Below are 14,074 nucleotides of genomic sequence, written 5' to 3' on the forward strand. Positions count from 1 at the left end.
CCTCCCCATTTACTGTGTAAGAAATATGTTATATACTAGACAGGAGTATTTACTGCAGGCACATGCAACCATAAACTAGAAAAAGTTATAAATGGTTAAGGCACAATGCTCAATTTAGTAGTCATTTGCAATCTTCTAGGTACTATTGAGTAAAGAAAACAAAAGTAAGCTAGCTCAAGTGAATACCATTTACTGGTAGCCTATACTGATCTTTAAAGTTTAGTCAACACAAATGCAAACACAACCCAAGTCAAGATCCTTTCATGGGTAGAAATATTGTCCAGGAAAACCCCAGCCTGCATAATTGGATTACATGAAATGAAATATCAGACCCTAAGATATTGATGGTTGAATTCCTGTTCAAAGAAGCACAGTGCAAGTAAATGCATACAATTATTAAAAATCCAAGTTTCAACAAACATGACTATAAATAAGCCTAGATGACCTACATTCAGGAAAGGTAGAAGAGCAGGGACAAATGTGTACATGAACTTCCTTAAAACTCATTGCATCAAATCTGGTGATTTCAATACACTGCAGTGTCAAATAATTAATTAAAATAAAAGCCACCTGCCTCAGTAATTAATGAAAGTGCATTAGGAGAACGAGACATTCTCCAGCCTCTTTAGAGACATGCTGAAGTAAATGAGCAGTCAGTGATTTCCTAAAAGACTGCCCACATACATTAAAGAGGCACATGAACTCTGAGAAGCACAAGGACTCAAGCTAAAAACTGCAATGTAAGAACAAAAAATGGCAAATATGCTTGCTGGATATTGGATCTACTGGTACACATAGGCTTTCATATACCACCAGCATGACAGCAAAAGTAGAAATATTTAAGAGGTAAAAGCCTAATAGAAGAAGCTCCCATGTATAGCACTGAGGGGAGATGAGTCCTAAGAAAAAAGATGGAACACATGGAACAAAAGTACAGCTGAGATTCCAATGTGAAAACACAAAATGAGCAATTCATGTGCTGAGAGTGATCTTCCTCCGCCGCAGTGGGTAGCGCCTTCTCTCGGGGGAATCTGCAGCTCTTCTTCTTTTCAGCAAAACATAGGGACTTTTACTGCAAACAGTTCCTGTTGGTGTGACTTCTCCTGGTGGTACTAAAGGTTGGACATGATTTTCCTCCTTTGCCTTGCAACCAGAAAAGACTTCTTGTCGCAGCTTGCAGAGTTCCAAGGTTGGTTGCAAAGTTAATGCTTGGGAAAAACCTTCTGCTTTTTCTATGAGTGCTGGAATAGACTGTAAAAACAAACCCAAGTATCTCAAGTTACATGGGAAAAGCAATGGTTATAAAGCATGCAATATGCTAATGAGAATCTGACAGGCACAAAAGCTTCAGTGTCTGCAGAGACGATGCTCAGGATGGCAGGTGAGGACTGCAAACGCAGAGCTGCCACCCCAACAGTGAGGTGTCTGCACTCAGAAACCATGCAAAGAGTATGCCAGGTTCAAGTGTGACATGACATCTCTAAGCTCAGGGAGTATCTCAGGAACACCAGAGCTGACACCTAAGCAGGTACCGAAGTAACAAATGTCACACTCCAGATGAAGCCATAAAGGTCTTCAAAACATGTTCTGTTTTTCAGATGCTGCAGGTTCCAAAACCTCATTAAAAGAATTTCCTACAGCCACAGGATAATCTCCCTTACCACCATGAGAGGGAATGCTTTACAAACACAATGCTTTACCTGCTTCATAAGCACACACAGAGACTTTTTTCTACCAAAGGATTAGGAAGATGAGTTAGAACTCCTGTTTTGTGACGTATCACCAGATCAAGATTTCTTTTGGAGCACACAGAGGTCTCACCTGCATTGCTTCGCTGATCTGTTTGGCTGCCACTTCTGCTGCCTGCTTCAGATCTGCGATGCAAGCATCTACGGACAAACACAGCCCAAATCAACTTCTGAAACACAACTCTTTCCCCCACTACTCACTACCAGAAAATGGACAGAAAACCAGCAAAGTCCCTGTATAAACCTAAACCTGCAGTACATTCCTTTCACTGTAACACTGAGGATGACAGCTGGCATGGTTTATCTTACTAGTATTATTCTTTATCACTGAAATTGCAGTAGAGGCTAGCAGTCTCAACTACAGAAAGCCCCAAAGTTCTTAAGTAGAAAACATAAAGCCAGTTTTTAAAATAAGAGAACAGTTGCAAAGAAATTATTAAACAAAAAGATTTGTTTTCAAGACTATTAAGCTCGCATTACATTTGATAAAATACCATGCAGAACACAGAGAATAAACACTGTCATGGAGAATATTTTAAGGAAGGCAAATAAATCATCCTATGTCTCCAGCAAGCTGGCTTTTACTATAAAGACTGTTTTTTTTTCTTCTGGCTTAACTTATCAAGGATTAACACCAAAAAGAACCAAGCATAAATAACATGAACTGCATTAATTCTGCTCTGCTAATAAGGAAAGAAAAAAAACCCCAGCTTTCAGGAATACTGAAGCAGGCAGCAGGTGCAGAATACCAGGGGGAATACAGCATATACTCTACTGTACAGCAATATGATAGGATCACCAATAGTTTAATTCCACATTCAAGAGTTAAACTCTAGGCATTACAAAACTGTTTTGCATGTGCTCCATCCACAAAACTTAAAAAGAGCAGACTAACATGCATTGGGAAGTAAGGAGCCTCACCTCCATTACTATTAGTTTTCTGTAGGGTTTCACCAATGCCTGCAGTAGACACAGTGACAGGTGGTGCACACACCCCTAAACCCTGTCAGGGTTAAACACAGCATTCTGTTATAAGTCAATCTTATTAGTACTGCTGAAGGTATTTTCAAGTCAGTCACTGCATTCTAGCTCAGGGTTACAGTGATTTCCTGCTGAAATATGGCAACCACCAAGAGATGGTGCTTGTTGAACTGTCCAGAGCTGGTTTAGGAACACATGATCCCTACATGGACACTAAAATGAACCATCATTCAGTCCAGAAGCAACCTCTTTAAACCCATCACATATCTCTAAAAGGAGGATCTGTCTATAATGAAGCATTCTTACAATAGAGTATTTGGATGAGGAGGTTGGTGACCTTATGAAATGTTAAGGACAGAGTTAAGAAAAAGTAGAAATAATTATTAGGATTATAATACAGAAAGACTGACAGGCAGTTAAATTAAATTTGCCTGCAAGTGTTTGGCTTGACATGGATGGCATTATATTCCTCAGTGTTCAAGGCTTCCCAAAATATAGGGAAATGAAATAAGGAAATGAAAGGTATTGAGAAATCTAAACATTTTTGGTTTCTGGCCACTGTACTTGCTAAAATGGGATACATAAACTTCCTAAAGACTACATAATACCAAAATTCTGCACAAACTCCATAGTACCTTTGCTACAACTTTGCTGTTACCAAACCCAAAACCACAATATCACAGTGCAAGCTGCTACTAACTTTCAAGTAGTTGATTTGCATCAGAAAAGCCTGGGTTTGGATACTAGAAACCAAAGGGAACTCAGATATAAAGTGACCCACTGTACTGCTCCTACTGGCTGCTTTGCTGAACAGGCTGGCACTGCTGGAAGCCATGTCTCCCATCTACAAAGAGGAAATTATGTTTAGAATGAAGTCAGATCAGCAGGGTGAGAACTGGAAGATTCAGCTCAGCTCCTCAAACTGAGCACTACTACTTGTTGCACCAGCTTTACATCATGAGCAGCAATTCCTAATGAGGATGCTCACTTTTCAAATTAGAACTGCACTGCTGAATTCTGTAATTTTTCAATATTTAACAACAAGTAAGACAAAACTTCCCATTTATTAAGGCCAGCCTCAAGAGAGCCCATCCCAGTCACCCAGTGCAAAATCCACTGCCTTGTTCCAAGGAGTCTGTACAAGGCATCTTTCCAAAGCATGCTGCAAACTTACAATGCTGTTTGCAGCTCTGTTCCTTTATCAACCCTCACAAGTGACACAGGCAGGATGAAATCTGTGCCCTACTTGGCAAGTTAGGAGAGTCAACACTGCCACCCCTGAGCCCTACACAAAGCTTTCCATTCCCTGAAGGAACTGACTGATTAGGAAGAGAGGTTGAAGCATTTCTACTACTTGTGTGAAAGGAACACAAGAACAGATGAAGTATAGTGTCAGTGATCCATCCAGCTCCCCATCTGGCTTCCACCAGTGATGAAGGAAAGAAGTAAGGAAGCCTTCTGGGAGTAGCTGTGTGACAATTTCTCCCCAATATACACACAGAGAGACCTTTGCCAGCTTTTTGCCTTTAAGTACAGTGCTAACTGCAGGAGCACTCAGAACAAGAGAAATGGACACAGTAAAACTCAGGCAGCAACACATTCACTTATGACAAACTTCTTGCTTTTCAGTTAATTATTTAAACAATCAATTTTAAACAAGCTTAAAGAAAGAAAACTAATTACAGATAGCCAATAAATGAGGTGGTGTTTCCTCAGTACAGTTGCCCCCCACACAAAATCTTTACCTTGAGAAGGCTGAGGTTTTATCTCTGCTGGTTTTACCACAGGCTTGTAAAGCTTCTGCATATTCAAAAAAGAAAGAAAAATTGTGAAATATCCCCTTGGTTTAATAGATATCTAATATACATATAGCAGTCAGAACAATGGAGATGGTGGTGGAATTATTTGGATAAAGAATGTATTAGAGATACAGTTTATAGATACTTAGTTACTGAAAAAAGCATTCTGGTTTACACAGTTACTATAAACACATCTCCAGAATCTGCTTTAGTTTGCAGAATTCTAATTATTAAAGCATGAGAAGTGACATCCAGGCATTTTGGAACAAGCATTGCCACCTGCTGCATGAAAGGAAGAAGAGCTGCTCTGGCTTCTCAGGAGCCATTCACAAACCCAGCATGCTTTCACAGAGGCACAAACTCCAACAAAGGATACAATAAGATAAAAAGTTAAGGAAAATAAAAGTACTTAAACAACTACACTCTAGCCCTGCAATTACTTATACAGAACTAAGAACACTCTGCTTCACAAACTGTGAATCTTGCAACCTCACATCATTTTAATTAATTGAGACATGAAGTAAACTAAGAATAACTGAATACAAGACATACTTAGTTGTATTAACAGTGGAATTAGAAGCAGCTAACAGGGAAGAAGGAAACAAAGCAAGGCCAAGGGAACAAAAGTTAGATCATCTGCAAGTTGGTGTTCTCCACTTCAGGAGCTGCCCCTCAGGCTTCTTCAAGCAAAAGCAAGTAGTGGAAAGCTAATTATTATAATATTTGCCAGAGAAATATTTTCACAGTTCCCACAACTTCTTAGCAAGTTTGCAGTAACAGTTCCAAGCAGAAGAACAAACATGGCTTGCATTAGCCTCAAACTCTACAGAGCATATTGACTGAAAACCCACAGGATGATCTCTTGCTTTGGCAATTACAAGGAGATCACCAGAATAAATGAGTAGTTCTCTCCAGATAAATCACATCTTCATGGCTGCTCCTTATACCTCAGAAAGCATCACATTACTAGCTATGGTCATGAAAGAATACAAGAAATCCTCAACCAAAACCAAAGAAACCACTGGTACCTTTGCAGAAATAGCTGAGAGATGAAAAAAAGGACCATTTACAGAAATAAACTAAGCTTTCCGTATTTCTTGCATATATTTCTGCATATTCTTACAGGGACAAACTAAATTTTCACAGACAATTTTCATTAAAATAATAATCTAGTTGTGGTGGTGTAAATTTTGAAGAGAGCAGCAAGAGAGAAAAAGTAGCATGACAGGCATTCCAAATAACTAATCCACTGTGGGACTCAGGTAGCAGAAAGATTAAAAGGTCTTGTTAAATCTTGGTGTTATGCAATAGCATTTGTTAGTTGATTTTTCTTTGTTTGCTTGCTTTACATACTTGATATACTGACAAAACAGAGAGATTACAAAAGGCAATGTATGTTAGAAAATATCTCAGGTGTGTAAGACAGAAGTGTACCCATGCACTTTTCTTTACTGTAAATCATCTCTGCCTGGCTAACCTAAAGAGTTAACATCTGTCAATTTTAGTCCTCAGGAATGCAGACTCCTACACAACTTTCTAAAAAAATCCCTGTCTTCTTTAGTACAGAACAGCTGAAGCTGGAAAGGACCTCTGAACACCCTCCTGAAAGCTGGGCCAACTAGGGCAGGTTGCTCAGAGCCTCATCCAGCCAACTTCTGAGTATCTTCAGGAATCTCTTAGAGGATGAAGACTACAGTTTCACTGGGCAACTTGTGCCAATGTTTGACTTAGCCTAAGCCTCCTGATTTTTGCCAAAGGAATCCTAATTAATCAAAGTAAGCAAAAGGGAGGCCTAAAATAACTTCAAAGAAGAAATCTAGTAGCTGAGGACATGACTGGGTTGATTAATGATAATAATTAATTTACACTGTATCTCAAAATTGATTCATCAATCTACACTCCCTTTTTTCCCATACTTTACTGACAGTCATTATTCAATGTAGTTACTAGCTCCAAAAAAGTGCTTAGGAAACCACTGACATTTTTTCAAGTCATGCACTGCACATGATACTATCTATTTGTATGTAGTGTAACATTTAGTACCTCAACCAGCCCCTGGGCAAGGAATTCAGGAAGATAAACAGGTGCCTGCTGATTTGTAAACCCTAAGTCACCAGGCTGAAGCAATCTGCTCCAGTTTCTTTGTGCCACAGACCCAATTCAGATACATACACAAGCCTTTGTAGCAACCCTTAGTAGTTACTTAGTAAACTTCTATGTAAGGGTTCTTAGTTACTGCAGAACCAGTTAATGACATAAAGCAATTCCATTTTATCATAAAGAATCAAAAGCAACCATGGAAAGGAGTTTAAAGATCAACACTGGATGATGGATTCCTTAATGCAAAGGTTTTCTGAAAGTCTTGGGTTACTCACCAACATCTCTTGCTCTGCTTTCATGGTTTGGATAGCATGCACCAGGATCTTTTTAGGCCACCGTTTACGCCTAGTTGCTGTCTCTACTATTAATTCATCAAACTGATCCTCCAGAATTTTAATATTGGAATCTGAAAGTGACAAACATATATAGTTACTGTGTGGAGTTCTCAGAGCTTTTTTTTTTGAGACAAACTTATCAAGAAAAAGAAGCCTTAGATCTCAAATAAAAAGATTAGGCACGATTATCATCATATGGATAAATTTATGTCTTGAATCTCCTCACTAAAGCAGTGTATAGACTGGAGCATAACTTGATGTGGGCCAGCTTTTTGAAACAAATTATTTGGGGGGGAGGGAGGCAAAGAACCATCCAGGGTAATAAAAAGGAAAAATGTATTTCTCTGTGAACTCTGAATCTGTGAAGAAAGTCTTAAGAAACAACAGCAGTCTTTTAAGGAGAAAAATGGCTTATCTGTGTGATTTACAAGCACTAAACAACTCCAACTGTACAAACAGTAATTGGAAGCCTAACTGATTTTGTATCACACAGTGCACAAAGAAACAGTTTAACATTTAAATTCACTGTTCCCACTGATGTGTTGAGTATAACACGCAATGTTCTCAATCTAGTGGTAAAGAATGGATTTTGAGCACCCTCTCTGGGTCACTCCCTGCAGAATCAAGTGATTGCAAAACTCAGAAAGGAAAAGTCAAGATTTTAAGAGTTTGTTTGTTTGGGTTGTTTTACGATCACCATGAAATCATTTAAATACAGACAGAAAAGACTTAAGTCACTGGTCAACATAAACATGGAAAGCACAAAATGCCAGATCTCTTAGTGACTCAAACTGGATCGGAGATAGGCACATGAATAAATCCTTATCAAATTAAAAAGCACAATATAGTCCTTACACCTGCTTCATGCCAGCTGTGGGCAGATGACAGTGTCTCAGTTTTGCAATTTGCACTGTGAGATCAATGCATTTTTGACTTTGTAGCCAAAGTAGCTGGAGTTCTATCACTCTAGAACTACACCTGGACCAGAGAATAGTCTGGTTGGAAGGGCCTTCAACTAGATCACACTGCTCAGAACTTCCTGACCAAAAAACAATGTTTTTGGTTTCACAGTTCCATGGTTAACTCAATGTATCTGTATTTTCAGCTCTGTGTAACTGCAAAAAGCATCAAGCTACAGGCAAAGAGCACCTAATGCCAACACAGTGAGTGAAAGAACTGCACTGAAATCTTCTCTGGACACCAGACTACCAATTATTCAAAAGATGGTAATTATAAGTACATTGTTTCTATTACATATATTTATATAGCAGTAATTTTCAACACTTAATCTGTATATTAAATAGCAGCAACAGACAATCTCCCAGGGTCTTTTGATAGATCTTGGTCACTGCCCAGCACTCAGGGCCCTCCAGAGCCTCCTGCTCACAGCAGGGTCACCGCCCATTTCTAAACAGGTTGCTCAGAACACTGTTGTCCAGATGGTTTTTGGAAACCTCCACTGCTAGAGACAAACTCTAGGCAGCCCTTTCCAATGCTCTGTTATCCTAAGAATGAGTTTTACTTTCTTACAGCAAGTCAGAACCTCCCCTTTCCATCGGCCCCCTTTTACCTCTGGACAAAACAAAACCAAACCAAAACAAAGCCAAGCCAAGCCAAGCCAATCTGCGCAGCAGGAAGCGAATGGAAAGCGCTGCCTACCGCTCTGCAGCTGGGACTCCTCCGAGGCCTCCTCCCAGGCCTGCCCGTTGATGGTGACGTTCTCCCGCACCGCAGTCTCGAAGTTCTGCAAGGCACGGAAGGGGCTGAGAATCGATCCACGAATGGATCCATCCGTTCCTCCCGCAGCAGAGCCCGTCCCGCTCACCGCCCTGCCCTGTGCCACCCCGGGCCGGGCCGCCCCTCACCGCGGACACCGAGCGCTGCCCGCCGGGCGCGGTGCCGGCTCCCGTTCCCGTTCCCGCTCACCCACAGCGCGTCGGCCTCGGCGGCGGCCCCGCCGGGCTGTCCGTGCGCCAGGGCCCGCACGAAGGGCGCGCACAGCTCCAGCACGGCGCCCAGCCCGCGCCGCGAGCAGCAGCGCACCCGCGGGTCCCGCCGCGCCGAGCCCGCCTCCCCCGGCCCCGCCGCCGGCGGCGCCGCCATTTCCCGCCCGGGCCGCGGGGAAAATGCCGGCCCGGAAGCGGAAGCCGCGGCCGGCCGGTGCCTTTCCCGCCGAGCGCGGCATGGCGGGGCCGGTGGATTGCCACTGCCACCTGGCCGCGCCCTGCTTCCAGCGGGTGAGGCGCGGCGGGACCGCGGGGCAGCCCCGGCGCGGCCCCGCCGCTGAGGCGCTGCGTGTCTCTTGCAGGACGTGGCGGCCGTGGTGCGGGCGGCGGAGCAGGTGAGGCGGGGCCGGCCGGAGGGGACCCGCTCCCCGCGCCCCCCGGCCCCGCCGGTCTCAGCCAGCCGGGGGTCTCTGTGTGCCGCAGGCGGCCGTGGCGGCGCTGGTGGTGGTGTCGGAGCAGGCGGGCGAGTTCCGCAGCGTCGTGGAGCTGTCGGAGAGGTGCGAGGCCCGCGGGGATCCCGGGCGGTGACGGGGATGCGCTGCCCTCCTCAGGCAGGCCGGCCCTTCTTGTCTTTAAACCTGGGCGCTCTGTGGGCTCTTGGCGTCAAACTTAGCTCTCTGTGGTGTTCCCCACTCTCGTTGTCATTTCCGTGCCTAGGTTCCCAGGGTTCGTCTTGCCGTGCCTGGGCGTTCACCCCGTTCAAGAGGTTTCTCCAGAGGAGCAGCGCAGTGTTACTTTGAAGGTAAAGCACGGCCTCTGAAATACTGCAGGGACTTTTCAGGACAGGCGACAGGATGCTCCGGTCTGCCTGATTTACCTTCAGGTCTGCCCAGTGGTTCTTCTGCGCTCTGCGTAATGCAGGAGACCCAGCGGACCAAATCCCAGGCTCTCTCAGCACATCCATGTGTCCCTGTTAGTCCTTAAAGCAGAATTGTTCACTGGAGTCATCTGGCAGTATTACTGCAGTGAAATGGTTTTTAAAATCCCAGGCGTGCTTTGCTTACAGCAAACTGCATGTGCAGATGTTCCTTTGTTGACATGGGAACTGGAAGGCAACTGTTTGTGGTCTTATCCTAAAAATCTCTGGGAGCTGTCTGCAGCCATTTAATGTTACCAAGCTATTTATGGGCCTTGTTTTTATTTCTTCTGCTGCTACTGTAAAAAGTTAGCTTAGGAGTATTTAGAATAAGATTTATATATAGAGAAAGTGATAGATATTAGATAAAGAATGTAATATGTAATGGGATGGTTGTTGTGTAAAGATAAATCCTTCAGGCTTCTAAACTCTGACTGCCCAGCTCACAGTGGTGGCAAGTTCTAAAGCCCAGAGTTTCAGAAGAGTGAAGGAAACATCAATTTAATCACAATGCTGTGTTCATAACCCTTTCCTCTTGTAAGAACAGTGAGAGTTGTATATTTCATTCTTGCAGGATCTGGATGCTGCACTGCCTCTCATAGAACTCTACAAAGACAAATTGGTGGGGATTGGAGAAGTGAGTGGAATTCCAGAACTTGTTTAAATCTCTCCAGCAGCAGCTGTCACTGTAATTACAAAAACTGAGTTAATGCTTGTTTTTCTGTATGTGGTAAGAATTGCTATCAGCCTGAACAAGATCTAAGTCTGATTGATTGGTAGTTCTCTTAATGTGCTTTCCTTTGTAGATTTGCTTGATTCCTTCTTTTCCTTCATTATTGCTATTAGAAAATAGATGGAATTTATGCTGCTGGAGTCATTGGAAGATTGCATACTTATGCTCTCTCATATTATACCCAAAGGCTGATCCTTCCTGCCTTCTTCTCTGACAGAGTTAGGCTAAGCTGTGATCCACACTGACTTGTACAATTCTTTTTTTTAATCCTTCATCTGTCTGTATCCATCTGTTGTCTCCTGTCTTACATTTGTTTTTAAATGAATTGAGGCTTTAGGATGGAGTCTGCCTCTATTTGTGTGGACTTATATCTGGTTCTGCACTGGCTACAGAAAAAGCAGGTTTTGGCAGAGTTTTGTAGCTAAATTTGCCATGTTGTACTGTGCATGAAAGACTTCTCCTCATCTGACTGTGGATGGAACTGCTTTGACAAACTAAATTTTGCCTGGACATATTTATATATATAAAAAAGTATAGAATTAATGGGTACTTTTTGCTAGAGATTGGACTAAAGCTATGTGTTCGGGTCAGAAATTTTACTTATATTGGAGATCTACATTTGAGACTTAATCTGACATAATATTCAATAGTATATAAACCCACAGAAAAGTTGTGACAGACTAAAATGTTAATACCATTATTAGTAGCTGTCTGCTCACAAATGCTTTCATAGTTGAAAAGCTTATGGTTGAGAATACATTCTTTTTATGAGTTAAGCTGCAGCTGAGCTCATTTTAATTGCAGTCTCTAGTAAACATTTTGAAATGCTTTGGGTTTTGAAGCATGTTATGCCTTTGTATGTCTAATTATGGTTTTGTTAAGTGTTAGATCTGTAAAACTTTATCCCTTCTCTTCTTGTGCTGTAGGTTGGACTAGATTTCACTCCCAGATTTGCCAGCACTGATGAACAGAAGGAAGGACAAAGACAGGTTTTGATCAAGCAGATTGAGCTGGCAAGAAGACTGGATTTGCCATTGTAGGTTTTGTTTATACCAGGAGGAGGATTTCCCAGGTCTCAGTGACATGTCAAAATACTTCCCAGGATTTATGGTTATTAAGTGTCCACAGAACTTTGCTTAGATGGGTTAAACTGGCATTAGTTTCCTGTCAGTCTCCAGTTTGAGATTTAATTACAGAATTTTTCTTATATTTGCCCTTCTCTACAGACATCTTATGTGCCCTGTCCATATTGTTTCTGTATCTTTACTGTAGCTGAAAGGATTCATATATACATCTCTGGGGTTTTTCCTTCATAAAAGCTGTAATACAGATTAATTATTTTCATCCCAAGATACTGTTGATTTGTTTGTATTTGCAAAAAAAAAGGTATTTGGCTAAATTTCCTAATGCTGGGCCCCTCCTTGCTGTGCAGAAATGTTCACTCCCGCTCAGCTGGAAGACCAACCATAAATCTCTTGAAGGAACAAGGTATGCTTTTAATGCATTTCCTCTGCCATGGCTTTTGCCAGCAGGGTTTGTCCAGTTGTGCCATGTCCTTACATCAGTTTGTGTGTGTTTAACTCAGGAGCAGTAGTGCAGAGTTTCTCTGTTAATTCTCTGTGGGACCAAGGTCCCATTGGAAGCTGGCATGGCAGCCCTGCTGTAACCCTGCTGATGATGTGGTTTGCTTTGCTTCTCCAAGGTGCTACCAAGGTGTTGCTCCATGCCTTTGATGGGAAACCATCTGTAGCCATGGAAGGGGTGAAAGCTGGATACTACTTCTCCATTCCTCCTTCCATTATCAGGAGTGAACAGGTAACGTTTTGTCCCGGTTCCAGCTGGGGTCTGCTCCTTCTCTCCAATTTTTACTTTGGCTGAATTTCTGCTTTTGGGGTTTTGCCTTAGCTGGACTTTGGAGGGGGAATTCTGGCTAAAACAGCTCAGCTATTCCTGAGAAACAAGGGGTTTTTTTCTCATTTTAGTGTGGTTTCCGGTGAGCTCTTCTTTGGAAGATACTGTCACTGTTTTACACTGTTCTGTTTTACAGTAGGGGCATGACATGTAGAGAAGGAGTAGTTCTTGTGATAGGACTGCTTTCTGTGATAAGATCAGGAAAGGTAAGAGAGGAAAAAATTTGATTTTAGTGGAGGGAGCATGAGGGGTGGATATAAATGGGGATGAGGTTAGGTACATAGGAGGAAGGAAAGCAAACTGGGGTTGAGACATAAAGCAGAGAGCAGGAAAAGATACACAAATATTATATGCACAGAAAACAGCAGATTAGAATTGCACTGGCAGCTCTATAACTGCAATATAACTGTGTGATTTAATAAATAACAATGAATTCAGTGTCAAGATTATAGTACTTTGGATATTTAGAAAACAGGAGAGCCCTAATTTGAAGGGACTTCTTGATCAGCTCCTGGTGTTCTTGCTTCCATTCAGAAATCGTTGATAAAATGCAAACAGTGGCACCAAAGTCTTTTGGTGCTGCCTTTAAATGCAGGGAATATCCTCCCTTCATGTTTTTTCCCCCAGGTTTAAGTGTATACAGCATTTAATGACTGTCTTATTTTCTTCAAGAAGCAGAAGCTTGTGAAACAGCTGCCTCTGGAAAATATATGTTTGGAAACTGATTCTCCTGCTCTGGGACCTGAAAAACAGGTAAATGATGGGAGGGAGGAAGGGATTTCTGTGTGTTTATATCCAAACCTACACCTTGTGGAGGTCAGCTGCTGGCACAGGATAGTGAAGCAGTCTAAGCCTTACAGGAGAGGAAAGAGGCTACAAGAGGAATGGATATGAGTCATTTTCTGCCTCACATGTGCTACAATGTGACTGAAATTGTGTCAGAAAGTACTGAATATGAAACACTCGTGATCTCTAGGGGTCTGGAATTTGCTTGGTTGGCTTGTTTTTCAGGTGAGAAATGAACCCAAAAATATATACATTGCTGCTGAATACATTGCCAAAATTAAAGGAATTCCAGTTGGAGAAGTCATAGAAGTGACTACACAGAATGCACTAAAAGTATTCCCCAAACTTCAGCACTTTCTTCGGATATAGAATCAGAAACTGAAATTTATGATGTTGCAGAAAATATTATTTGTGGTGTAATTAATAAAACCAATTAATAAAACCATCTTGTGTTAAAGTGGAGTTTTGTGGTTGGAAGTTCAAGAAGCAAGGAGTGTTATGTAGCTGGATAGGATGATGTCTGCTCAGTATCAGGAGATACAGGATGTGAAAGGGAGACAAGCTCAATTTTGTGATATCTTGGAGGTGGTCTGTGTGGATTCAGCTGTTATCCAGTGTCCTAAAACTGAATCTGGTGCTCCCTCACAGCACTTGTGTGGGTGTGGGCCTGTGAAATACTGATCAAAACTTGTTGATTATAAACCAGCAATTGAATGAGGTGGGTTTTACATGGCACCCAACTGTCCTGAGGGCCACTAAGGAAGGGGAGGTTTTCTCTCACTATGGGGAGTTTTGCCAGGTCAATGAAGAAAAGAATGC

General features: G+C 42.3%; 2 protein-coding genes across 4 annotated transcripts; one reads left to right on the forward strand and one right to left on the reverse strand.

Annotated features, from left to right (window-relative positions):
• Window positions 1-972: 972 nt before the first annotated feature.
• NSL1 (NSL1 component of MIS12 kinetochore complex) lies at window positions 973-9,066 on the reverse strand (the record flags this gene model as incomplete). Its single annotated transcript, XM_079298934.1, has 7 exons — window positions 973-1,251; window positions 1,822-1,889; window positions 2,670-2,751; window positions 3,511-3,573; window positions 6,904-7,034; window positions 8,623-8,707; window positions 8,890-9,066. 7 exons carry the CDS (start codon window positions 9,064-9,066, stop codon window positions 973-975), a joined length of 885 nt encoding a protein of 294 aa, XP_079155060.1.
• On the forward strand, window positions 8,936-13,700 carry TATDN3 (TatD DNase domain containing 3). Of its 3 annotated transcripts, none has more exons than XM_079297975.1 (10): window positions 8,936-9,200; window positions 9,272-9,304; window positions 9,393-9,466; window positions 9,627-9,711; window positions 10,400-10,462; window positions 11,485-11,594; window positions 11,991-12,046; window positions 12,261-12,373; window positions 13,142-13,222; window positions 13,481-13,700. In XM_079297975.1, the coding sequence occupies exons 1-10, from the start codon at window positions 9,090-9,092 to the stop codon at window positions 13,622-13,624; spliced, it is 870 nt and encodes a 289-aa protein (XP_079154101.1). In that variant the 5' UTR covers window positions 8,936-9,089; the 3' UTR covers window positions 13,625-13,700. The 3 variants fall into 3 exon arrangements, with proteins under 3 accessions (XP_079154101.1, XP_079154102.1, XP_079154103.1); XM_079297976.1 differs by having other exon boundaries at window positions 13,145-13,222; XM_079297977.1 differs by having other exon boundaries at window positions 13,148-13,222.
• The last annotated feature ends 374 nt before the right edge of the window (window positions 13,701-14,074 follow it).

The sequence above is a fragment of the Erithacus rubecula genome, assembly GCF_903797595.1.
Source record: "Erithacus rubecula genome assembly, chromosome: 2".
Classification (NCBI taxonomy): Eukaryota; Metazoa; Chordata; class Aves; order Passeriformes; family Muscicapidae; genus Erithacus; species Erithacus rubecula.